This window comes from Misgurnus anguillicaudatus, chromosome 22, assembly GCF_027580225.2.
Source record: "Misgurnus anguillicaudatus chromosome 22, ASM2758022v2, whole genome shotgun sequence".
Taxonomy (NCBI): Eukaryota; Metazoa; Chordata; class Actinopteri; order Cypriniformes; family Cobitidae; genus Misgurnus; species Misgurnus anguillicaudatus.
Window position 1 is genome coordinate 2,849,347 of NC_073358.2, and position 27,252 is coordinate 2,876,598.

At 35.8% G+C, this 27,252-nt stretch overlaps 1 protein-coding gene and 1 long non-coding RNA gene across 2 annotated transcripts; one reads left to right on the plus strand and one right to left on the minus strand.

Moving 5' to 3' along the window:
* Positions 1-471: 471 nt before the first annotated feature.
* LOC129440819 (uncharacterized) lies at positions 472-5,038 on the minus strand. The gene is made up of 2 exons (XR_008643263.2): positions 4,737-5,038; positions 472-1,162 (listed from the first exon to the last, which is right to left on the minus strand). It is a non-coding gene; the product is annotated as an uncharacterized lncRNA (long non-coding RNA).
* Positions 5,039-6,245: 1,207 nt separating this feature from the next.
* tbx2a (T-box transcription factor 2a) lies at positions 6,246-13,216 on the plus strand. Its single transcript, XM_055200361.2, has 7 exons — positions 6,246-7,063; positions 7,681-7,948; positions 8,397-8,543; positions 9,059-9,135; positions 9,239-9,405; positions 10,893-11,497; positions 11,981-13,216. The coding sequence occupies exons 1-7, from the start codon at positions 6,705-6,707 to the stop codon at positions 12,416-12,418; spliced, it is 2,061 nt and encodes a 686-aa protein (XP_055056336.2). The 5' UTR covers positions 6,246-6,704; the 3' UTR covers positions 12,419-13,216.
* The last annotated feature ends 14,036 nt before the right edge of the window (positions 13,217-27,252 follow it).

Consider the following 27,252-nt stretch of genomic DNA (forward strand, 5'->3'; position numbering starts at 1 on the left):
CGCGGGCACGAGTCTGTGAGTTGGCCGAATAAGCACAATCTATTAATAACCTCAATTTTAATATTTATTTAGTACATATTTTTATATTAGCTTGGCTTCTTTTATTTATTTTAACAATAATAAAACAAATAAAATAAAATCAACAAGTAAAACAAAGTTTTGAGTAGGCTTTATCAAAAAAGTAGACCTTCAGATTGTTTTATCCATTGTGGTAGCCCTTGCTAGAGAAAGGTTGGAGACCCCTGCACTAACCTAACTTGGGATTACTATACTTTTTGCAGTATTTGAATGAATAGCTATAGTATTTATATATATGATCTTAGTATTGTAGCACAGATTGTGGTTTTGCTGCGATTTCGCCAGTGGAGTCTGAGGTTTTGTGTATGTAATTTGATGATTTGCATTTGTGCTTTAAGTTAAGAATGTAGGTTTCAAGAAATGTGTTTTATGGGGAAAGAAACACGAATGAAGGAAATAAAACACCTATTTATTACAGTGCAGATTCGAGACCTTTATTTTTCAGTATAAATTTGGTTCATTCATGCAGTATGCGATGGTGATTTTAAACGTGTCTTACTTTGTTGAAACATTGTCTTGTCTTGACAGAACTGATGTTGTAAACTGTACTTGATCCCATTTTTCTCATCTCTGGCCAATCGTAAAGGCCTCCTCAGCCTGCATGTGTAACATTTATCCTGCAATCACTTTACAAGTTAACTGCTCATCATGTCAGACCAATCCTTTGTGCAATCCGAGCTGCCTTTATGTGAGAAATAAAGTTTATTTTAGAGCTCACTAAGTGTTTGAATGGGATTTCTACTTTACAGTTTTGACCTTGCAATGACTCCATCAGAGCCAAGGGTGACCTAACATATTGTCGAATGCGTCCCAGGTGTGGACTGTGACCGGAGAGGTGAAAGCGTCCGAGATTGATGGTTCCCTTCCTGTCTGCTCGCTTCTCTGATGTTGCACGAGATGAAGCTGGTCATTCAGGGGTTGAAGGTATGGCTGGGTGTAATCGGGCCAGAACACATCTAGCATCCTTTTTTGTGGGCTTATCTTAGATTTCCTTTGTCTGTTTTCCTCGCTGTGTCTTTAAACAGTCACTGTACAGTTTATTAAGAGGAGTCCGGAAGGAGAAGAGTTATTTGCTGGTGTTGAGCTGTAAAACAAAACAAATAGTCTTACTTGCCATGGAAGAGAAGAGGTGCAAGTAATGTCCCATAACCTGTCCTCCCCAGCCCTCAACTCATCGTATGGCTTTAATTACGAGTTATTACTCCCAGTATCCAGGGAGCCGTTCCTCTTGTGTGGGACCTCTGAGATCACTTCCTAGCCGAGAAGTGTACTGTCATACGCATGCAGAGAGGCCTCAAGTATGTGTGTGTGTACATTAAATTCAATAGGATGCAAAATAAGCTAATAGTTAATAGATTTGTTGGTATAACCACTTTAAAAGCATTCCAGCAATCTCCATTTGAACAGCCAAGCTAGCATACCTGTGTTTGTATTACCCAGCCAGCGTTTCAGATATTTGTAAAAAATTATTAGCCCTGCAACATTCCTGTGAGAGGTGTGGGGAGAGATTGACCTGTGAAGTTAATTCATTCACTATACAATCCAACCCAGAAGAGACCCGACTCTCCCCCACACTCCCACCAGCCTTTGATCAGCTGTGAATCTCATCCCAGAGCCTGGCTGCAAGAATGGCCTTTATAAGCTATCCCAAATATTTTTGCCTCTTGCCAATGTATAAAGACCCAAAAAGATAAAGGAAATTTTGTCGTAAGCAGAAATGGCTATAAATTAGCAAAAAGCATCAGACATGTTTACATTATTATCATGATGTAAACATGATGCAGAGATTAAAACTTATATGATCTGAAATTGTTAATGTAATATCAATGATCCTGATGCACCATGGCTGAAATGTTTGAATGACTCAAATATAATATGCATGTAATTTTATGTTTATTGTGTGTAGTTTCTTTTAATAAACAGGAAATTATGAGATTTTTTTGAGTGCTGTTGATGTTATGTGAATAAAAAATATTTGACTAAATCAATACCTTCATACCTTACATCACTGTACTTTAAAACTTATATTTTAAAATATTGCCTAGGCCTTTTAGCAGGCTTGCATGCGCTTTGATGCTATTTTGCAGATTTTAAAATAAATAGATAACGATACATTTTGGTGTACACAAATTAATCTACATAATGAGAATTTGCAGATCAACAGGTGTAAGTGAATGTAAGCCATTAGATTTTTGTTTAAATAGGCGAGAACATAACTGGATAAATATCTAACAGGGTCTGGTGTTTTTCAACATTTGGATGCGCTTTTTATAATATTTATTATAAACATCTATTAATAATTCTTGTGTTTAATGTAGACGCTTTATTTGCTTCTTGTGTGCTTGAATATTGTTCCTAAACGTAATAAACACGTGTTAAAAACATTTTAGGCGCAATTTTTAGATGTTAAATAAGAAAAATAGAGTAGATTCTGTTTGAAACATTTTCAATTTATTTAAGGAATAATCTGGAAGACATGAATGACTGTAATAAGACGCCCATAAACTATTTCATCAAACCCTTTCTTTATTTAGAAAACTGTTTTTTCTTTTTGTGTGTGTGTCTTCAATATATTAAATACTCGGCCTCAATTTATAATGGATTATGTATGTCACTTCTTATACGAAATTATTAAATAATTCGAATATATTTAAGAAATAGTTGATTTAACAATTAAAAAAAGAAATTAAGATTCGTATAAATCCTTGCAAAAAGGAAATTGTACCAAGTAGCTTAACAAAAAGCTCTTCAATATGTTAACGTAATTTTTCCATCAATTTATTAGAAAATTGTATTATACTTTGCATATTGATATGCGTCATCTAAAAGGGTCACCTAATGTTATTCTTACTGTGACAGAAAACTGTGTTGCCTATTATTACAAGGTAAGTCTAGCGAAGCTAGTGAGCTTTTGGTGTAGAAAATTGGGAAAACTGATGAAAAGATCTCAATAATTAAAACAAATTGTTGAAATGCTCACGAATAAAGATTATCTTAAAACTTCAAACATAAGGTTTATTCTGAATAGTTGTGTATGGCATATCTGCATTATGTCTATGCCTACATCTCCATCTGCGTCTGGCTGTATGGTTTGGATATTTGAATGTTGGGTGTTTGTATGTATAAAAGAGAAATTTACAAGAAATCATCACACCTTATTCCCGCAAACTACAATCAATCAAACAACAAAATGTATCAAAAACGATATATTAAAGGTATTTTGTATTTGATTATCTAAAAATCATGATAATCACTTAATAGTTGTATTAATTAATCTCACCTGTCGCGTTAGTGAGACAGATTTATGGCATAGTGACCCGTGCATGTACGTTTGAAACTCAAGTGCCCGAAAGTTTAAAAGTTCATAAGGTGATTTAGCAGTGTGACCTGTTGTGGCGCCCCCGACAATTGGACATCTTGCTCAGTCACGCTTTTACGATTATTGTTTAGGAAAAGATCTTCTTGTTAAAACAGCCCAGAACTTTTTTAAATAGCATGAATAAGCAAATTCCGTTTAAATAAACGTCCAGTTCGGCCTTAAGACATTTCGCAAAATTTTGTAAATAAATTAAATTTACAAGTAGGCTACATATCTTGCTTCGGATAGAAACACCTATAACAAGGACAGCTCTACAGGAAAACAGAGGAAAGTGAGTAAATATGGGATTCTTCTGGACTGAAGAAATATGAAGAACTTTGACAAGTCTCAAACGGTCTGGCGCCAAGAACTTGATCCACATGATAAATACAACATTTTATGAAATGTTGATTACTTTGGCTTAAACAAGCTTTTTGAACTGAATTGATGATAAATAACTTCCTTAAAATTTTATTATTTTCGCATTTTAAGCAGTTTAGATAACATAAAGCCCATAGTGACTTTTATTCTAAAATTAGAAAACGTCTGAATTTAAAATCAAACACCTGCAAAAAACGGCATTGACATGTGTGGTATAGATTGGATTGAAACGTAAATATTCCAGAACAAATAAATGAGTTAGAGCACTATATGGATCTTTGTTTACATAATTACATTGATGAATATATATGTGGTAAAATCATTAGGCTATCTTACGTCATGTGCGGTTAACAGGCTGTGCAAGTCTCTCCCTAGAAGCTTCCTTTCTGTTGTAGTCTATATAGCAGTGGTTATTGCTGATTTATGATGTCAACACTTTCCATTTTGTGAATGATTTACTCCTGTTCTTAAACTTCTGCTGGCATACTTTGACCTTGTACTCAAAATGCATTTTATGTATGTAATTCGTGTATTTCATTTAGTGTCGTTGCTAATGTCATATTGTAAAATTTAATTCGTTTAGGCATATTTAAACAAAAAATATCATGCATTTAAAACCGTTCAGAATTATTTAAACATGAAACAGCAATCGAATTACCAAGCATTAGAAATTTCCTAAAATCTCAGGTACTTGCATATTTACTCATATTTATATACACACACTTAAAAATAAAGAATAATAATTCCGTTTAGGCCTGAAAAAATACACATTTATATAGACAATCAAAAATAAATGTTGTAACCTGTTGCTAAAACTGTATTTTACATATCGTTTAAACAATTTAAATTCCACCTGCGTTCATGATTACGCTAACTTAAAACAACGCTTCACATAAATAAAGTAAGCTAGAGCTCTTACCAAAGAAAGACGTGGGTTGTTTATACCAATACGGGATTATCCAACACAATAATTTGATGTCTTCCCTTCTGTTGTGAGATATCTTTCCATAAACCCTCGACTGAAAATCCTGGAGATTCACCTCTGGAAAGCATGAATTCAAATAGACCTCGAGTTGCTTGAACTGTCATAACTTCAAGCCCGCTTCATCTCTGACGGTATTAAGTCAGCAGCAACCTATGTCTCCCTCCCAGGACAGTCCTGTTTTGTGCTCTTGTGTAAGAAGGCATTTCCGAGGAGAACATTCATGATATCTCATCTCAATATGACATAAAATCCAGTTCCTCTTCACATTGCACTGTTGTTTGAATTATTAAACAAAAACAAAGATCAATGGTCTGTTGTTTATTTATTGCTAAATGCATATTTTAATAGACATATATTTAAAACCACGAGGTAACCGTTTAATCATCCTACATTAACTGAATTGCATTAATTGTTAAATGCGGAAATAGTCTGTCTCAAGTAAAATCATTTTCTAATATTCTTCTCGACTTGTATGCTTTTGAATGCATTGAGTGCATGGGTGCACACTGTTTGAGAATTTGGGGCTAAATATGACTTGACAGGAGTAGGTTCTTATTGTGGGACTCCAGCCGACTGGCGCCAAGCGCTCTTTAACAAACGGAGTCCCTCTTAATCAAGGATCTGTTGACGAGCCCCTTAAAGGTACACGGCTGCTTATAGAGCCTTAAAGCTCAGATTGTAACTCTGCTGTACCCTGTCGGTCGATTTGAGTTGAACTATTCGTGAACAGTTCTCTAAATTATCGAATAAAACATGTCTGCATACATTAATAATGGTTTCGTGGTCATATCTTTACCTAGAGTCTGTTATGTTGGTTAAATGACAAAACAATTCCCATTGTTTGATCGGTATCTCGTTATTTCATCCAGTAAGCAGGCAACACGTAAACTCAACAGATTTCTCTATGAAGGCACGACCATATCGTCCTTTCACTTTGGTTTAAATACGCTCCGCTGTTACGCGAGCATCCAGTTGCAGCAGCTTTGTACTGATTTGCAGAAATACAACTCAATTAAACCGTGCAAACTTGGGAAAAATAACACACATATGTCCTATATTGGCTAAATTACATTTATTATTGGCTTAAATGCTGTTAGCATTTGCTTGGTGTGTTGGTAGCTATTATTAGTCAACTTAAAGACGTTGGTAACTACTATATTTCGCAATGGTCGCAACAAAACTACAATTTCAATGTATAAAGTATTACGTTTTTATAGATCTATAAGCTTAAAATAAAAGCATAAAGAAATCACACGGTTTAAAACTGACGAAAGCTGGGAAAAGCTCCCTCTCTCTCTCTCTCCATTAGCCGGTCCTGTGTTAGGTTATGCGTTTGGGGGTGGGATCTACAGTTTTCTACTCTGTCATTGGTTAATATTTTATTCTGTTGACATGTTTTCTTACTGCAAATGCTTCCGACACCTTCTAGCCAACCCCCCTTTCACCATCTTGGCTGGACCTGTCAAAACCACGCCTATGGAGCTCCACAATTGGTCCAGAATGCGTAAAATCTGCAATCAAGACGGCTTGGTTCATTAGTGCGAGGATCCAGTAAGGAGGGACATGTAAGGCAGACACAGTTACGCACTGGTCAGGAAAGGACCTTGCAATTCCTCATCAGTTCTCACGACTTTCCTCATTCTTCTTATCGGAGGTGTTTTACTTTCTATTGTGACTTGGACACTTGGAAAAGTGCATGTATGCACAGAAGTGTCAGTGCTGCTCTTTTGAAGGATATTACCACTGTGCTGGAATTGGAGCATCCTCAGCGGGAGTGACATTAGCCCACTAGTCTTCTACTGCTGCGAAAGCAGCGCGCTATCTATCAGCGGCGACAGTCAGTCGGACTTACGCGAGTTGTTTTAGAATATAATCATTTCATCTGGCTCTTTGGATGCACCGATGAGAGATCCAGTTTTTACAGCGAACGCTATGGCTTATCACCCTTTTCACGCGCACAGGTCGGCCGACTTCCCCATGTCAGCTTTCCTTGCTGCGGCTCATCCCTCGTTTTTCCCAGCTCTCACTTTACCGCCGGGTCTCAGTAAACCTCTGGCCGATCACGCGCTCTCTGGCGCGGCTGAGGCTGGCTTGCACGCGGCGCTGGGTCATCACCACCAGGCGGCTCATCTCCGCTCCTTCAAAAGCCTAGAGCCCGAGGAAGATGTTGAAGACGATCCCAAAGTAACATTAGAAGCGAAAGAGCTTTGGGATCAATTTCATAAAATTGGAACAGAAATGGTCATCACAAAATCTGGAAGGTAATGCAATTTTAAGGATACTATCTTTGCGATGTTAATGCGGTTACTTAATGAAGGCAAAAAAGTAAATATTATAAACATGTAATAATATCTATTTTATTGTATAATTTTGTTTTTAAAAATTATTAGAATTATATTTTATATATAAAATTACACTGAATACCAAAAAGAGTCTGTTTGCATACATTAAAATATCCGATTTACAACAACAACATTTACATTTTCTCTGTTTCTGAGTCTATAATAGAGTAATAAATGCCTGTTATAAGTGCATTAGTTATATTTTACGAATAGACAAATTCGTTAAAAATTTCACTAAAAGGCCCACCGTTTGTTTACTCCTCTTTAAAATAAATAAAATTAAAGATTGTTAAAGATTGACAACTACAACAAATATAAAGAATAGAAGTGTAACTACTCCTTCACTTAAAATATGCTTTTTTGCTAATACTAATACAGGCTGTTTTTTCCTTTGTCGAGTGAGATAAACAGAAATATGCCTGTGGACAAATGACGGAAACTATGTTTGTTATTTCATTTTATTTAGAATGTCTAAAAATAGGCCTTTTGTTATAAAAATAGACTTATATGTCTATGTCTATTTGTTTCGTCCACAGGAGAATGTTTCCTCCATTTAAAGTGCGCGTGAACGGCCTGGACAAAAAAGCAAAGTATATACTTTTGATGGATATTGTTGCGGCAGACGACTGCCGGTACAAATTTCACAATTCTCGATGGATGGTCGCAGGAAAGGCCGATCCGGAGATGCCTAAACGAATGTACATTCACCCGGATAGCCCGGCCACGGGGGAACAGTGGATGGCAAAGCCTGTTGCATTTCATAAACTCAAACTGACTAATAATATATCGGATAAACATGGATTTGTAAGTAACATTGTGTACTGTTTAATTTAGCATATTTGTGTGTAGCTTTGTTACAGAAATAAGTCTAATAGTGGGGATTGCTGTGGCCAAACGATTTGTTGTGTGTTTTCCCATCCGGTAGTAGGAGATTATAAAATATAAAGATGTTTTGCCTTTAGTAGATACAGTTGTTGATCTGATTAAGGATATAAAAGATTGTGTCGGAAATTTATGGGCATTTAAAAATGGCATATGCCTCGTTTTGAGAGACATAGATTGAAGGGTATGGTTTTAAGGTAAAATGGAGGAAAGTGTTACATAAGTGAAGCATGAAAGACTAAATGCCACGGGGGAAGGCAAGGGAGGTTATCCTGATATAATAATCTATTTCAACTACAGAATTGTGCCATTAATATTTTTTATTGATTAACGGAGACTTGCAAATTACAGACTGTTTTCTATTTTTTAGACGATTCTGAACTCTATGCACAAATACCAGCCCAGGTTTCATATCGTTAGAGCCAACGATATTTTGAAACTCCCATATAGTACCTTCAGGACCTATGTATTTCCTGAGACGGATTTTATAGCCGTCACTGCATATCAGAATGACAAAGTAAGTTTATTATCTGTATATTTAGCGAGTTTTTATGATTTTATTTACCTGTTTGTTCAATTTTTTTTTAATTGTTTGACTTTCAGTCGTTGTGTTATTATTGTTAGGCATTATTCGAGAGAGAAATGGTTGGGGTTTGTTTGGTATTTTCGTTCACTCTTTACCCACCTTATCGTTATACCTAAGTTGTTTGTAACTGGGATGGCAGTAGGCCGTGTATTTTGTCCATATTATTATAAAATGTACAAGTCAGGAGCACTGTATACTCACTGGCATTTATAGCTTGAGATCCAATGCTATGCTCAACGATTTGGTCACTTTTTAATAAATATAAAAAGGGCAATGTAGCACTTGTAATTACAAAGTACCATTTTTTATTTAACTAACGACCTAACTATGACTATATTTTTAACAAGTTTAATGATATATATTTTTTACATTTGCTTTTTTACAGTTTTACAGAATATATTGGTATTGGCTAAAATGTAATAAATGTAATTTCACTTCTCCACTAGATCACACAACTGAAAATCGACAATAATCCATTCGCAAAAGGATTTAGGGACACAGGGAATGGAAGGAGAGAGAAAAGGTATTGTTTGACTGCTGTATAATTCAAACGAGCGAATTAGCAGAAGGAATTATTTATTTATTATTGTTGTGATGACAGTAAAGTATTTTTTATTGTGTTGTAGAAAACAATTAGGCCTGCCATCAATGCGCATTTACGATGATCAGTGCAAAGTAGATAGAGATGGAGGAGATTCAGACGCCTCATCCTGCGACCAAACTGCAGGAAGAGATTCAGTTCACTCGCCGACTGGAACACTAGCAAGTCCACTTAACTTCAACAGATCCAGAGGTAAAACAAATGCATTATATTTCATATAAAGCTTTATAGTGCAAAGTTTCTCATGTTTATCATATGTCTGAATGTGGGGGTTTCCGTGTAGTGTTTTGCAAGTTATGAATGTGTATCTTTTGCCTGCTTTGAATTACAATTTATAAGCGCCAGAGCCTATTCGTTATCTTTCTCTAGTGGGGTATTTTTATTAGATTTTTGTTGCTGCTGAAAGAGCAACTAAAGTTCGTGAAGTGGTGAATATGTTTAGCTTGAACTCGCTTGCTTTGTTAAGTGAGTCGCGTGTTAGTTGTGAAGTTACTGTTACGTGTTAAGTTAAGGTCAAAATGCTTTGCATTCACCACATGCAAGAATGTTGCAGCACCTGGCATAGCCTACCTAGGTGCGTGTTTCAACTAAATAAATTATATATAATAAATTAAAATGATACAAATAGCCTACACAAAAATAGCTTACTGCAATGCTGACATAGCAAAGAAATAATGTCATTGCACATGCAGTTACATAATATGCATGAATGTAGCTTTGCTGTATCATTTGTAATTCGTCATAGTTGCCATGTCTAACTCTTTACAAATTGCTGGCTAAATCTGAATAAACAAGAAGGACATTTTTATACTATTCATGATTTAGCCTTTAATTACTATTTTCATTATGCATTTTGCTAAAGCTACTGGTGTTTCCCTGCCTCGGCCGTGATAGAAAAAGGTGAACTCAATAGGGAAAATCGGTGAAGAATATGTATTGATGGATTTTGTTATTATTTTTATTAGCCTACATTTACTAATAGACCTATTATTTATTTTATTATTTTTTTATTATTTTATAATATTGGTTAAAAAACGGACATATCAAGACTAATTTACAGCTTAATAATAGCTTAATAATAAGGGACATTGTATTAAACTAATTTAAACAAATTTATTATCTGTTCTAATAAGATGTTTGCATCTGACAATATATTTCAGTATAAGGTGTGAATTTTTGCTAATCAGTATTTTCCATTTTTAACATCAGCTTCTATATTCATGGCGCAAACCAGTATAATCCAGCTAATATAATACATTTGCAGATTTTAAATGTAAAATGTATAAATAATTGTTATGGTGTGTAACATTGTAAAAAGTGGCTGTCTAGACGCTGTTTGTTGCAGGCTATATATCCAAATAAATTGCTTCTTTAAATCAGGTTGCATTGGTATTGTAAATTTATCATCTGAATTTCATTTAGAGCTCATTAGGATTTTTCTTTCAACCTTTTTAAATCCCATTAAATAAAACAAAAGTCCGGGTTATTGTGCCACAGATGAAATTTGTCACAAAGAAAGAAAGCAGTTTATATGGAAAACACATTTCTTTCATTTCAGTTTAATCAAAACCAGTGGTTAAACAGTTACAAGCCGATGTGACACATATCAAGGAGAGAAAATATTTATATAAACTTTTTCCTTTTTTTCTATATGTGCTAAATATATTTCTATTTTCCAGGTGACAAAAACTGCAATGAAAGTGACCACGAACATGATGAACAAGATGATATGTCGATCAGAGTTAGTAGTCCAGGCCAGGGACCACCATCACCATTCAGCCCACATTGTGAAGACAAAGTCAAGGACAAATCTAACCCAGAAATAAAGGAAGACTTCTCGGATTCAAGGAAGGAAAATGACTCTATATTCAGTGGCAGGAACCTGGAGAAGGACAAGCTGGATGGCAGAACTTTGAAAGAATCAGATACCTCAAAAAAAGATGGAGACTGTATGGGCCTGAACACGGTCAAAGAAGGATTCTCACCTCTGATGGTTCAAACAGAGAGCCCATCACATTTTAATGCCGGTCATTTGCAAAGTCTAGCTCTCTCTGGTTTACACAATCAACATTTCTTTAACCCACTGAGCACGGGACAACCACTTTTATTTCACCCTGGGCAGTTTGCTATGGCTCCTAGTGCTTTCTCTACCATGGGCATGGGACATTTGTTAGCCTCTATGTCTGGAGCAAGTGGACTAGAGAATGGCAGTCTCTCCTCTCAAAGTACCAGTTCATCCAACCCTTTCCCATTCCACTTATCACAGCACATGCTTGCATCTCAGGTATGATTAGCAGTCATTTTTATGTAAACATATGCATAATTTTTGTCAAATCAACATATCTTTTTAAGTTACTTTTTACCATTTCAACTTGTTTTTCTAAGTTATGTCAAAACTTAAAATAGTAGGTTGAATTGACTTGTTTTAACTTCATGATGCGTTTTTTTACAAGTGCACCTTTAGTGAATTACAAAACTAATTTGTATTTTAGCTACATCATGATAACGTCTTACAGCTGAATTTTGAATCAAGCATAAACAAAGAGAAAATGTATATGTTTGGACAATGACAGAAAAGAAAAAATAAATGTATGATTTATAGTATCAAAAGAAAGTTTTCCTACTGCGTTTGGTCGTCTATTTTGATGGATACAACCTTTTACGCAGTGATATTTCACTATAATTATCATATTTTATTAAGCAACATTTGTTTATCCACGTTGTTCTGAACATGTTTTAAAATTATTGCTTATTGTTTTACATTTAGGGTATCTCTATGCAACCATTCGGGGGACTGCTACCCTACCCGTACACATACATGGCGGCTGCAGCTGCAGCAGCCTCGGCCCTCCCTGCCGGCAGTGCCGCGTCCTCCCTCGGCCGGAACCCCTTTCTCAGCAGCACCCGACCAAGGTTGCGTTTCAACCCTTATCAGATCCCAGTATCAGTTTCCCAGAGCTCCGGTTTGCTAACCACCGGTTTACCAAGTACTCTGAATGCGGAGTCAGGGTCGTCAAAATCAGGCAGCAGGGAGAGCAGTCCCATATCTGAGCACCAAAGTCATAAAACTGGAAGCAGCCAGAATGCAGGATCTCCCAAATCTTCAGGAAAGGACTCCATTAACGAACTGCAGAATATACAAAGACTGGTCAGTGGATTGGAAAAACGCAGAGACATGTCCCCGGGTGGAGATTCACCAAAGTGACCACACGACACACCTCTTGACTTTTGAAAAAAAAATATGCCTCATATATTGCGACATCTATTTTCAAGTGTATCAGAGCCCACATGTTTGGATTTCGAGAAAAATTATTAGCATTTTCCGGATGTACTACAATGCCTGACTTTAAACGTGTTTAATTTGGCGACGAATTTATGGACTAAATTTACATTTCTTGTATCTCTATATGGACTGTTCACCATTTGTTATATCATGTTTCCAAAACAAAATAGGTCTACACCTTTTAGTTTATATTTCTCAACAAAAAAAGACAATTAACTGTATCCCTGACAATATCTGAGGATGGACGACGTTTAAATATCTGGGACATGTTTTTCTAATTATTTAAAAAAAGTAAAACACGTTTTGTAAATACAGTAGATGAATCGAAGGATTTTAATTTATTTAAAACTGTATATTTGTGTGTAAATACTACTAAGTCTCAATTTGTTACATTTATATCTATTTTCCCCATTTACAAATATGAATATAATCTAGCGTTTGATAAAAGGAAACCGAAAGTGTTTGGATGTTTGTGATATTCAGATACGTGAAGGAAATGCCACTGTAAATCAAAATATCTGATGACAGATTTAAAGTCTATTTCATGTGTTGATCATTTTAACACAACGATGGTCCGTAAGCATGGAAAACTCAGGTTTCTTTGTAATCTTGCATTGAGAAAGTTTGAGCTATGTATTTAAACATATCGGTGCTGGATTCTCGGGTAAATGAACAATTTTGTTGCATTCTCAGTTTAAATAAAACGAAAGTGTTCATTTAGTCGTTTCAATAATTTATTTCTGTTTTTCATACTGTACTTACTTTATATGGGCGAATCACCAAAATAATTACCAATGGATTGTACATCTGAAGTGATGAATGTGTTTTCCAGAACACCGTATGTCTGTGCATATATAAATTATACGGCCAGTAGTTATAACTTTTATTTATTTATTTTTTTAAATTGGTAAATAATCGTAAATTGGTAAATTGGTAAATAATCGTAAAATCGTTCCTTTGTGAAATTGTGAATAACAGGGCTGTTAAAATGTCCCATAAAAATATGATATTTTTTAAAGACGTCCTACTACTAAACTTTTTGCCATTGTTTAGATATAATATAAATTAATTTTCCATTTTCTGGCATATATGACATTACTTGTGATTTAACCCTTCTCTAAGAAATACGTGTGCTTTAAATCAAATCCAATATCGCTTACTAAAACGCAATGCATGCGTATAGATAGTTAAATTGGTTTAGCTGGCTTCTGCACAACATAACCTACAGCTAAAGCTTGTGTAGCTGCGCCATCTGTTGATCACGTATGGAATTTTGAAAAAGACTTGTTCCTCTCTAGTGCGATCTAAAAGTATAAAAAATTATTTAAAACTTGCCAGCAATAATTAATAATGACGTTACGATAGCCTACTATAACACTGCAAAAAATAGGACACAGGCTTATACAGCACAGCTTACTAAAAAGTTTACAATTCTGTGATTACCCAACACCATAATTTGGCCTTCAGCACTAAGAACATTTACCTACATTTGTTCATTTGTTATTTCAGCTTTCCAAAAACGTGTACACTGTAAAAAGTAAAAGTTGGATCAAATATTTCATTTGGAAACACCTAAAAAACGTGAAAGTGAAAAACACTTTATGTTTGAAATAACTTATATTTATTAGTTGTTACCAGTTGAAGCTTTTTTAAGTTGATCCAGCTTTTTACAGCGTAGTTTTGTTGATTGTTTGTTCTGCGCACTTGCGCATGAATTTATTTTAATGCTGGCTAATATGTTGATCTTGCTTGCTCTCACCAGGTTAAAAATATAAAAATAACATGACTAAAATGAATATATATATACTGTAAAAAGTAAAAGTTGGATCAACTTTAAAAATTACTTCATTTGGTAACTCACAATATTTAAACATTTTTCAACTTAAATTTTTCCCTTACAGTAAAAAAATTAAAAACTTTTACTTTATACAGTCTGGGTTGTGTATATATGTATATATTAAGGGGGGGGATTAAGAATGTAGAAATGTCACTGTCTTGGTGGAAGGGTTAAGTGCGCTGCAGTAGCAGACAGTCCTTTGTCCAGAATCCGGCGCCAGTCGCCTGCCGGCCGGCCACACGGCCTCTGCACAACCGCGCACAATGGCTAACGGGATCTCCAGAGTTCTGTCTGATAATTAGAGTGCCCCCTCTTCTCTCTCTAAAACCGTAAGCACAAAACTCATTTTGGGAGCCTATTGTTAGATTCTGTTACGTCCAATTAACAGAGCCAAATTCTCGACCTTGCACTCTCATGGAGAAAAAATGTTTGTCTGAAACAATTAGTCGACGACTGATCACTTGGCTCCATCAGTCGTCTCAGAGAGCCCCAAACAACTCAAGAGTTCATACCCCTCGCAACTGTGAATCCCAACTGCGTTTATCACCACAACATTGTTATCATTATTATTAAACTTTTAATATGACATCATAATTTCTTCTCGTTATCAGTATGTTTATGTGAGATGACATTTAATACAGTTTGTAGCCTACATCATGGGTAAGGCTGAGTCTGTATGTGACGGTAAAATGTATATAATTTGAAGGAGTATGACATATTGCTCAAGAAACCTTTGATGGGTGCAAATCGTTGTGGTTAAAACTTGGATGTCCGACGACCTATTTGGCACACAGTATAACTGTTTGTTGACATCGCCCTCTGCTGGAAAATGGGTTAGTGTATTTGTCTTTCATCTCTGGATATTTTTAAATGTGTGTAATAAATTCAACATATTATTGATTTAATTTGATCTCAGAATTCAACTACTACATAATAATTGAATAATATTTTTCAATATATTTTTATCTTTATTAATAATCACAGTGATGTATGACTGACACTTAACTGGTGATCAAGTTGGTTTATTGTAATTTTCTTAAAATTACAAGAGGGGCACATAACACAATGGCTGATATTATACTTTTCAAAATGACAATATAAAGCAGCATTGGTTCAATCAGAGATTTACAGACAGCGAAAGGTTTTGTTATTTTATGTTATTAAGTTTCTTTATACTGTCAGAAAAAAATGTCCCAAGCTGTAACTGGGCAGTATCCTTTAAAATGTCCTACCCATTTGGCACCAATATGTACCTTTAAGGTTCTAAGGGTGTTTTCACACTTCATTTCATTTGAGCTCCCAAACGCTTTCAGAGCAGTTTAGTGTATATATATATGAACCAGATTAATCTCACAGAAAGTCGTGTTATAGTCACAAAAAAATTGATTTATTTATCCGTGTCCATGGCATGAAATTCAGCTTTTTTTCCTGCCTTGAGCATGAATGTCTTTTTCGTGTCACTCTATAAATAGTTTTTTTGTGTCCGTGGTACGACATTCTTTTTTGTGTCATTTTGCTTTCTAATTGTTTTTTTCATATTTTCCTACCATTGTTTCGTTAGAATCACTTTCTATTACATTTTTAGACCCAAACCCCAACTCTAGCCGAGAATGATTTAAAAAAAGGAGGGGAAGAAATAAGAAAATAATACATAAAATGCCATGAAAAAGAAAGTTGTGCCATGGACACGAAAAACTATTTATAGAAATGCAAGTGACATTCGTGCTCAAGGCACAAAAAAGGTGAATTTCGTGCCATGGACACAAATAAATTAATCACATTTTTTGTGACTATAACACGACTTTCCATGACAACACACCAATTGATCTCAGACCAGTGTTAGGCAATGTCGGACGATGCCCTGCAGATTTTAGCTCCAACCCTGATAAAACCTCACCTACCTGTAGTTTTCAGGTTACTTTTTAGACCTTGACTAGTTGTTCAGGTGTGCTTGATTATAGCTGGAACTAAACTCTGCATACCCTGCTGAAACCAGTATACCAGCAAGACCAGCATATGTTGTGTTTTGGTGCTGGTTTGCTAGTGAACACCAGCTAAACCAGCACCAGCATTAGCACCAGCTAAACCAGCACCAAACCAGCATTAGCACCAGCAACCCATGCTGGTCATACCAGCAAGACCAGCATATGTTGTGGTGCTGGTATGCTGGTGACCACCAGCTAAACCAGCATCAAACCAGCATAGACCAGCATAATTCCCATGCTGGTTTGATGCTGGTTTTTTCAGCAGGGGACATCGGCACTCCAGGACCAACATTGCCTACCCCTGTCTCAGACCCTTCTAAAATGACCCAAAAGTGAACCGTACTGAGACCAAATCCGGAGGTGGTCTGAGTATGGTTCAGTTTTGGTTCAATTTCTTTTTGACATGTGAAAACAATAAGGTCCCGGTCTGTTTCGCATGTCGTTTTGACATGTATCAAAATGAACTGCTGCACAGAAAGCTGGGGTCTGAGTACTTTGCGAACAAAAAAAGGGTCTGAAATCACTTCGGTTCTTAAGATAAAAAAAATAAAATAACTGGGTCTCTTTTGAGTCCACTTTACTGTGAACACCAAACGGACTGAGGTCACATTCTGATAGTTTTTTTTTTCTGGTTTACTTGAACTGGGTTTGGTTCTTTTAAAATGAACTATACGTGATGTACCCTCATGTACACTCTTTGGTACCAATATAAACTTTTTAAAGGTGTACTGTTTGAAAGGGTGCCGCCCCAGTGACAGCTAGGGACTATTTTATTTTCTGACAGTGTCCACTCGATCTGCGAAGGCCATCGACCTTTCTGTCTTTCTTAAATCTGTATTATCATATGAACAGATCTCCCTTTCAAAGTCTTGAACAGTCGCACAAAAGACACAACCCCAATTTTCAACTAATTACAAGACTTTTGAGATAACAGATAACCTGCATTTTACTGCACCCTGGAGCTGTCTTCACAACCAGGGAAGTATATGAGGTTACAAATGTACAAGTTAATTCATACAGTTATATTCAAACCCTTTGAGAAGGATGGTTTAAAAATGCCATTAAGATATAAGTGAACTAAACTGTGATCAGCAATGTTGTCTTTTAAATGACTCAAAGGATGTCAGCACTGCCCGGGTCTTTAAATCAGCTGACTCGAAACATCGTGCTTGGTGAAAGACAGACCGAGAGATTTGACAACTGTGTCTGCATTCAGTCGCTAAAGAAGAGAGTTAACCCTGTTTTATTTTCTTGTCTGTTTATTACAACTCTTAAGTCGCCGTTGACTCATCTGAGAAATGAGAAGCTTGCCACCAGCAAGTAGCCTACTCAAGCCCAAGTCTCTATCAATCATAAGAGGTAAATATCTACCAAGTATCTCAAGATGTTTTTTTTAATACTGATTAGTGGTGTAATGCAGTGGTTTTCAAACTGGGGGCCGCGAGATGGTGCCAGGGGGGCCCCAGTTTTATGACATTTTATAAAATACATTCATTATCATGAATTCTGTGAAATTAAACCTAAAAAATAATAAGCCAACTAACCAACAGCACTGCTAGGTATAATTTTATGTTTTGTTTAATTAAAATATTACATTTTAAAACTGTTTTTGTCATAAATTTTCTTTCGGGGGGCCGTGAAAAATGCACTGTACACAAGGGGGCCGCACGCTGAAAAAGTTTGGGAACCACTGGTGTAATGGATCGCAGTTGACCCGTGATCCGTACAGATCACGACTCACGGTTCGGCTTGCATGCGATTTGCGGATTAATACACAAATTTAAATAGGGAGAAAGTTATCATTTGCAGTGTTTCAAAGGCTTGCAAATGTTTAACTTATGTTAAAAACAACGTAATTTTTAATTTATGTGGAGCGACTGTTTATGCTGCATCTTCTTCCCGAAGCGCTGTTTGGAATTCATCCTCCATCTGTGTGTGTGCGCGTGTTTAAGTGCACTCAAAAGTGCATACACGGAGAGACGCGTTTCAAAAAGCAAGCGAACAATCTTTCTGTTCTTGAGAGGGCACATTCAACAAAATGATCTCGAAATACCACAGTATTCTTTTTCTAATAAAACATTTGTTTATGTCTTATAGATTAGTGGCAGAAACCATGTCCGTGCTTATCTTAAAGAGACAGTAACATCAATTAACATACAGTATGTAGACTAATAATTTAAGTTTAATGTTATGATCAGCGTACTTATTTGTATATCCACAGCTGACATGGAACGTTATTAACCAGTTCGGGAACTTAATTTTTTTTGTAACCAGAAACGTTAAAATACTGTTTCTGTTTGGAACGAACCAATTGGGAAAAAAATCAGGTTCAAAGCCCTGATAAAGAGAAACCAATACATAAAACGGCACAAAAAGTGTGCTATAGAACGGGAAGGACTGACATATTATATGCATGCAAACTTGTAATTTGTGTATGTATTGCATGACTTTTCACACTGCATGCTATTTATACGCACTTCATAAGAATGGGTTGGATGAAGGCACCCAAAACCAGTTCAGTCAGATGCAACTGTCACCGCAATTAGTGTATTAAAAGTTGCTTTAAAAGAAAATTGTCTTATACACATGCACCAAAATTTCACATGAGAACATAATCATACCTTACGTCTTTAACACAGGCTGAAATCTCAACCTCCAATATCACGTTTGCAACGCTGCTGGAAAACAAGCGTTTTGCTTTGCATTATACCGTCACAATTAATTCTGTGCCAGGGAACCCACCACCAAATCCAATTACAGTACTGGGGGTTCACACAAGAGCCTCCATTTCTCTCAGCCATGTGTGGGAACCTTTTAGCATCTAAACCTTTGCCAGCATCGGTTCTGAGTTTCCTCAGCGCCACCTTGGTGAACGGCATGATCAAAAGCAATGCTAATGTCAAAGCGCCCTCCCCCCGTCCCCTGTAATCATTCCCACAATACTGTGGGCAGGCAAACCACGCGTGCTCTGTGTCTGTCATTAATGGACATGTGTTCCATATAAAATAAACCTGACTCACAATAGCCTGCCACTGAACCTTACTGCTGGTTGCGTGACAGGGGAGAGGCTGCCTCCATGTGGATCCATTATTGCAATGTTGTGATGCTAATGTTAATGCAATATTTGAAAAGCGAGGGAGCTAAAAGGGACGCGAGAGTTGAAATACTGGACTAAGAGGATTTGCATTTACTCAAGACAGACCTGTCATCAAAAACATTTATTCCAATGACATTTACCTGCGTCTGTTCCTAAACAGATTTCCTAAATCATATTTCACTGCTTTAATCATCATAACTGTAATCCCGGGATCACTGTGTTGATGTTGTGGACTTGCTGTTTTTAAACAGAAATCCCCAGCTTATTTCCCATGTAAGCTCTTGTTCTCCGAGCTAGTGTGTGAAATCATTGTATCGGGACGCTGCTCATTAGCTCTATGGCTGCTGGAGCCTCTGTTAGTCCTGCAGTGATATGGACTGTCAGATTTAGTGGAATGCTTGAGAGATGATGGGGTAAATAATGAGAACAGAGGGCACAAACAGACCCAGATGGAGTCCCTGCCTGCACCCATAATAGCTATGAGGTTAGAAAACAGGAAAGAAGAGAGAGAAGTCCCTTGCCCTAAGTCACATGTGCGTTAGTGATGTTTAACGTAAAACAGCATTGCAAATAAATAAATAAACAAATAAATAAACAAACTTAACAGTATTTGTATTTTCTTACTGGGAAACTGCAGACAATCCTGCTATCCTTGTGCACAAAAAAATAGTACACTGTAAAAAATTTCTGTAGAAATTACAGTATTACTGGATATTACTGACAACTAGCTGCCAGTAACTTACTGTAGATTTTACATTTATGGTATTTACGGGCAACAGTTTGTTCATGAACATGAAACATTTTCAGTCTTTATCTTCTACAGTAAGTTACTGGCAACCAGCTGCATATTTACAGCAATTGTTTTACAGTTTAGAATTTGTGCACTTGTAAATTGTTTTTCAGGTAAATTTCACTCATACTGTTAAAAAATGCAGCATGCAGTTAAAACAACTTGATTTTGCATGTCAATTCAACCTACTATTTTAAGTTTTGGCCTGTTATAAGTTGACATAACTTATAAAATCAAGTTGAAATGTTTTAACTTATTTTTTAAGTTAAAGTAACATACGAATATATGTTGAATTCACCAAAAACATTGCGTTTTCTTTTACAGTGAATGAACACTGTAGATTTAGGATTTGGGTTAGGATGTCATTTTATGTAACAAAAACTTGTTTTAACCCCAAACTCAAGAGACAAAGGTAAAAAACTGAAAATAAAGAGAAACCAATAAATAAAATGACACAAAAAGATGCACCATATAACGGGAAGGACTGGCGTATCATATGCACGCAAAATTTAAATTTGGTGTATGTATTGTACGACTTTTCACACTGCTTGCTATTTGTACGCATTTCATTTAAAAAAATATGTGATATTTACTTACGTTTTGTTAAGTTACAATAATATACATAATATTTTTAAGTAGGTTTACTTATTAAATGGAATTTTCCTGATTTCATCATGTAAAATGACCTCTTCTTCATATTTTATTATATACCACATTATAGTGAGCAAGTAAAAAGAGACTGCTCTTAGTACTGGCATTAGCTCATTGAGTGAATTAACACACATTGTGGTTTTCATTGTGTTACCTAAAGTCTAAACACAAGCACCAGTTTTCTGAACAATGGTAACCACAACACTCCAAGAAACAGAAACTCCTTTAAAACTCAAAGATAAATTAACTTAAACACTGACAAATCTTTCTTTTTAGTTTAATTCAAATCTTACTCTCAAATGCATTCCCATGCAAAGCATGCAAAGTCCACTGCCTAGTTAGTTATGTCTACCAAAATCATTCATGTTGTTTCAGTAATAAGTTAATTTCCCTTTTTACAAATTTAAGTGGATTACACATGATAAAATTAAGTTGAATTTACTCAATAATGTGTTAATTTACAATAACTCAAATTGTTCACATTTTTATGTTAATTTTACTCAAATTTTGAAATTACATTTTTAAAAATTAAATATTTTAATAGTGTTTACTCATTTTATTTCGTTAAATCTATTAAGGCACATCATATTTTTTACAGAGGAAATGTTGAATAATCTCTTTGTTGATTAGTCTGCAAAAAAGTTTTTAATTGCACTCTAATTCAAGAAAATATTGTTTAGCAGTTTTACATTAAAAATGTGATGTCAACATATAGCATTCAATCTTGTAAATTGCACCACAACATAAATTCTACTTAAAACAACAGTTAATTCAGAAGCAATAAGCCTTTTAAAAGGAGGAGGAGATTCCCCCATTCATATGTAAAGCACTTTGAGTACTGAGAAAAGTGCTACATAAATGTAACTAATAATATAATAATAAATATAATAAAAAGCAGGTTTAACTATTCATTTTCCAAGTCTAAAGTGACAATAAATCAAACTTGACCTTATAAGCAATGAGGGCTTTGCTGTTCAACAAGACTTTTATTTGAACATTGCAGCTACTGCCTTAACACTTCTGTTTTGTAGCATTAGTTCATTTAATAACTGATACTACAAAAAGATGTGAATAGGGTGTTTATTTTCTCTCTTTAGCTATAGGCATGTGTTATACTGTAACCATATAAGGGTAAATTGCTTTGCAAAAAGTCCCTCTCTCTCTCTTTCTGCAACAGAATAAAAGTCATTTCTTTTGAGTGTATTTGGTAGTGGACATTGGCACACTAAAAGTATTGGGACTGCTGCTGTTTTGGTACAGTGTGGTTAGAGAGGATGTTAAAGTTGGTGCAATCTTAGGATTACCTGAAAACAACTCTATACTCAACTCTTCTTAGTATCCCCAGGAAACACTTTGTTGTACAACAGCAGATCAAGTGTCAAGTGTTTCCTTTGACCAATGGGGATACAAGAAAATTGAATCAAGGTGTCAGGATCCTGCCAGATTCCTGTTTGTATTTAGATCTAGTTCAGCATGGCAGGGTTCTGACAGTACAATGTTTTATGTGGGAGATGCGTGGTATTAGTATTGGTTTATTCTGACCACACATTTCCCAGGTCTCGTCACTTTTTCCCCGATCCCTTACTCATGATTCTTTTCAGGTGTGTGTCATTAAGTTTTCCCTATTTAAGGTCCTTGTGTTTGGTGTTTTGTACTGGTCCGTTTTGTCCTGTCAGTGTGAGTATTTGAAGTCTGTTTAGTTTAGCCTAAGTCCAGTTGCTTGTTATTGGTTTTTTTTTGTTTAGTCTAGTTAGTATAGTCTTGTTTTATATTTAATAAAGTGTATATTGTTCATATACGTCTGCGCTTGGGTTCGTCTCTGAAAATCCTGACACAAGGATTAAAAGAAATCTGTATCAAAATAGATTAGGCATTGGGCAAAAGGTGATTACTTGTCTAAAGAAAACACAGACGTTTGTCAGGACAACTTGTTTGAAAATAAAGAGTTTGGTTCCAAAATGAGTAACCCCATTTTTTATTTTTCAAAAATCTTGTTTTTAATATCAATCAAACTGCAGTTGGTTTGTTTTGATTTAAGCCTTCCTAACTAAATGTTTGGTATAATACAATATGTTTGTGTGGTTTATGGTTAAAAACACATTATTTTCCACATACCGTACATTTTTGTAGCTCCAGATTTCACTCTCTTCCTGAAACACAAAGTTTTTGTACAAAACTCATCAATTTGAAAAGCTCTGTGTCCCTGATTGGCCAGCTAATCTGTACGTTGTGATTGGCCTGAATACCTCTGACGTCAGCAGGAAATGTGATGCTCCTTACCATGTTTGAAAGATTCGCTAACAATGCGATGCTGACAAGAGTTAACTTGCAGGCTGAGTTTGAAGCGGGAGGAATTATGATAATGACGGTCTTGTCTACATCACCATTCCTGGGAAGTAAACTGTTGCTTACAATTTTTGTAAAAAAAAGTTTGTTGTAGTACAAGAAAAGAGATTTACGTTGGAGACGATAACTCGTCATCGTTTACTTTGGGGTGTGTAGCATTTGCATATCGTTAACATGGACTAATACACACTTACACACACTGTAAAAAATTGCTGTAAATAAATACGCAGCTCATTTCCAGTAACTTACTGTAGAAAGAAAAGACTTGTAAATGTTTAAAGTTCATTTAACTTTGAACAAACTGTTGCCAGTAAATAACATACATGTAAAATCTACAGTAAGTTACTGCCATCCAGCTGCCAGTAACACTGTAATTTCTAAAGAAATGTTTTACAGTGCACCAAAGGAAATGTAAAAGCGTGAATCGGACGATAGTTGCTATCATTATCTCATTTTGGAACCAAATTCTTATAAACCACAGTTTAGCTCGTAGCTCTGTTTCTGTCTTTCATTAAAATTATAACATTAAAATGACCCCATACCCTGATATTAACTTGATTTTTATGATCCATGATCCATTTGCCGTAGAGGGTTTTATAACGACAGCGATTTGTTAACAACAGTGGTTTTTGGGATGCAAGAATTAATTGTTTTATCTTGTAGTGTGTCATAGTGGGTGACAACTAATGGCAGTTCTAGGACACTTGACAAAAGCAAAGATATTGAATATTGACAACATGCGTCACTGGTATATAAATGGGAGGAGATTGCAATGGCCGCTCTAGTCCCGCCCCCCAATAAAAAGAGCCAATCGTCAATTGGAATCCTCTGGGAGAGGGACTTTGTGCATGCGCAGAATCGACAAGTCTTAATTCTCTTGTTATTAACAAGACCTGAATGTGTTGCAAACATGGCGGCGAAGTGATGCGTCTTCCTTCAAAGGACTTTGATGAAAGAAAGACTATGGGTCTCATTTATAAAGTGTGCATGCTTACCAATCATATTTATGAAATTGTTTTTGATTTGGAAAAGTGTGCTTAACGCCACGTCAGGATTTGAGCAGAGGTATGCACTTTTTCTTGTCTGATTCTTGCAGGTTTTTGGAAATAAAAGCTATTCCTGCTGCTTGAAAGGATTTAAACATTGACAGGTGCTCTTTTATATGTCATGATATTAATTAGGCAACTGTCTGAAACTGTTGAGCTGTGCACAATTTTAAGATCATTTGCAATTTATAGATTTCACAACTGAAAGCAATGGGTACACACATACGCGCTTTTGAGAAATGATCGTAACATCAAATTTAGGACCTTTTTTAATTTTCTTTTGGTTGTCCATGCCGGGTTCCATCACATCTGTGATTATGACCAATCGAAGCACAGAAGCTCTTTCAGAAGCATGATAAATTGTGACCCTGGACCACAAAACCAACTTTAGGTAGCACGGGTATATTTGTAGCAACAATACATTGTATGGGTCAAGTTATGCCAAAAAGCATGATTAGAGTATTGTGTAAAGATCTTCTTCTATGAGAATATTTTGTAAATTTGCAACGGTAAGTACATCTTTATGTTTGCAAGTGGATTCAGTTGCTAAAGACTTAATTAAATATTTTCAAATAGGCCAAATATTGTCCTATCCTAACAACCATCCATCAATGGTAAAAGCTTAATTATTCAGCTTTCATATGATGTATAAATCTCAATTTTTTATGACTTGTTTTGTGGTCCAGAATCACAAATAGAGGTGTATTGGTGTTGATAGGTGCAATAACAGTATGCATTGGAGCAAAGGTTCATGGCATGAAGTTTTCCTGCCTATATGATGTTTGTTTACACTCTTGTTTCCAGATGTCAAACTCTAATTCCACTTCAATAACATCACACATGTCATTAAAGATGGCAAGCGATGATTGGTCGAGAAGCAACTTGTAATCTGAAATGTTTCTTTCACGACATGACATGACATGACAAGACAAGAATTTGGGAGTCAAAACTGCATGATCTGACACAAATATTGTTTAGTCTGAACTCAGCAATATATGCACAGAACTTTCAGCAGATTAACTCAATTGTGAATATATTTTTAATGCTTTCTGCAATTTTACCATGTTCAAATCCATTTCACACCGTTTAGCAGATCAGTGCAGAAAATCAGCAATTTACATCTTGGTCTGCTCATAGCTATAGTCACATTATAGTCAATGTAGTCAAGACTCATAGGGCTCTATCTTACACCCGGCGCAATGCAGTGCAATGCGTGATGCAAGTGTCTTTTGCTAGTTTCCACCCTGCGCAATTATCATTTTCACGTTTAGCGCCACATTGTTTAAATAGCAAATGCATTTGCGCCCCCTTTTGCGCCCATGGGCATTCTGATCTAAAAACGTGGTGTGTTATATTACAATATTATTATCGAGTCTCTTGGACATAAATGAGGACTGATTATGAGATGTTAGAAGGTGTGAAGAGCTGCTTCACCTGTAGCCTGATAAGTAAATAAATGTTTTGCTTTAAACAAATGCATCTGTTTTAAAAAAAAATTTAAATGTTACCTCACAGATGTATTGTATATGACGACTCTGTACCTGTGGATATGGTGAGATGAGAAACATTTTTAAGTAATGCTTAAAAAAAATGTAAATTGTAAATTATTTTTTGATGATATTGGATAGCCACACATTTAAAGCATGCAATTAAAGCCTGCATTTTTATCTTCCATGACAAAAAAAGGGGTTTTAGAGGTTCTAATAAAACATAACAATTTCAATACAAGTGAACAACAACACAATTCTTTAACATTAATCTTAAACTGGAGATCTTCTTCAGTTTACAAAGTCCGTCATCTAAATAGGGATTAGACATAGCACCAGCGCAACTGGCTTGTAAAGGGGATGAGAGCTGAGACTCTCATTGGTTTATTGCACGTTACGCCCAAAATACTCCCATTACTCATTAAAAAAATAGGACTAACCCTTTTCGACCATGCGCTTGGCGCACAACCCATTTTTCTCTTCTTTAAATTAGTAAATGTGGATTCGGACACGCCCATTTAGACGTTGTGCTGTGCGCTTTAGACAATGTGCTTAGATCATTAAAATAGGGCCCATAAAGTCTAAAGTCAAAGTGCTAGAAGACCGATATCTGACTTTAAATATCATGGCAAGGCTATGTGTCATAAAAAGTTCAAAATAACGTCTTAGCACGTGCAAAATATGTGAATTGTAAATCATGTAAGTGAAACTAAGGGATTTATTAGCTCATCCCTGGTCTAAGAAGGTTCTTATCTGAGGGATGAGCCACAGCTTAAGGTCTAACAGCTTTGTCCAAGCTGCTCCCATGTGTGACAGATCTCAGCTAACCTTTGTGTGTGATCTCATCAAGGTCTAAGAGGCCAGACGGCAACCCTTTACAAGACTCTTTATAGGTTCTTATGGTATAGTTGTGTTTTGGATACCCTTTTCTATATTTGTAGACTTGATGACTGCTGAGAGGAAATCTCTATTAGGTTGCTTTTTCTTAGCTCAGTAGTTATTAGAGTTTTGAATTAAAAATGTATTTAGTAAATAACAAGATAGAAGTAAACTGAATCAATTAAATTATTTATTTTCAAGACTTATCATAAACATATCTTGAGCACAATTTGGGACTTTGAGACACTATAAAGAAAGGGTTGACTCTGCACTTTTATATTATTGTCTTGCATGTAGTTCTGTTACATTTATTAACGTACACTCATGTATTTGGTAGACGCTTTTATCCTAAGTGACTTACAGCGCATTACAAGGTACACATTTTTATCAGTATAGTAATCAGGGGCACGTTCGAGCTCACACGGTTTGCTACGGTTTCCGGGTTGAACGACATGTTTCCTGGAAATGGTGTGCAACGGTGTGCAACAGGTTTTAGATGCGTTTTCTCATGTTTGGTGGGTGTGTCAGATATGACGGCCCAATCAGCGGAAAGATGTATATAAACCACGCGGTACTAAAGAGACAGCTCGCTCAATGGGTACAAGTTGGAATATTGTCTTTCATTCTGGACGGCAAGG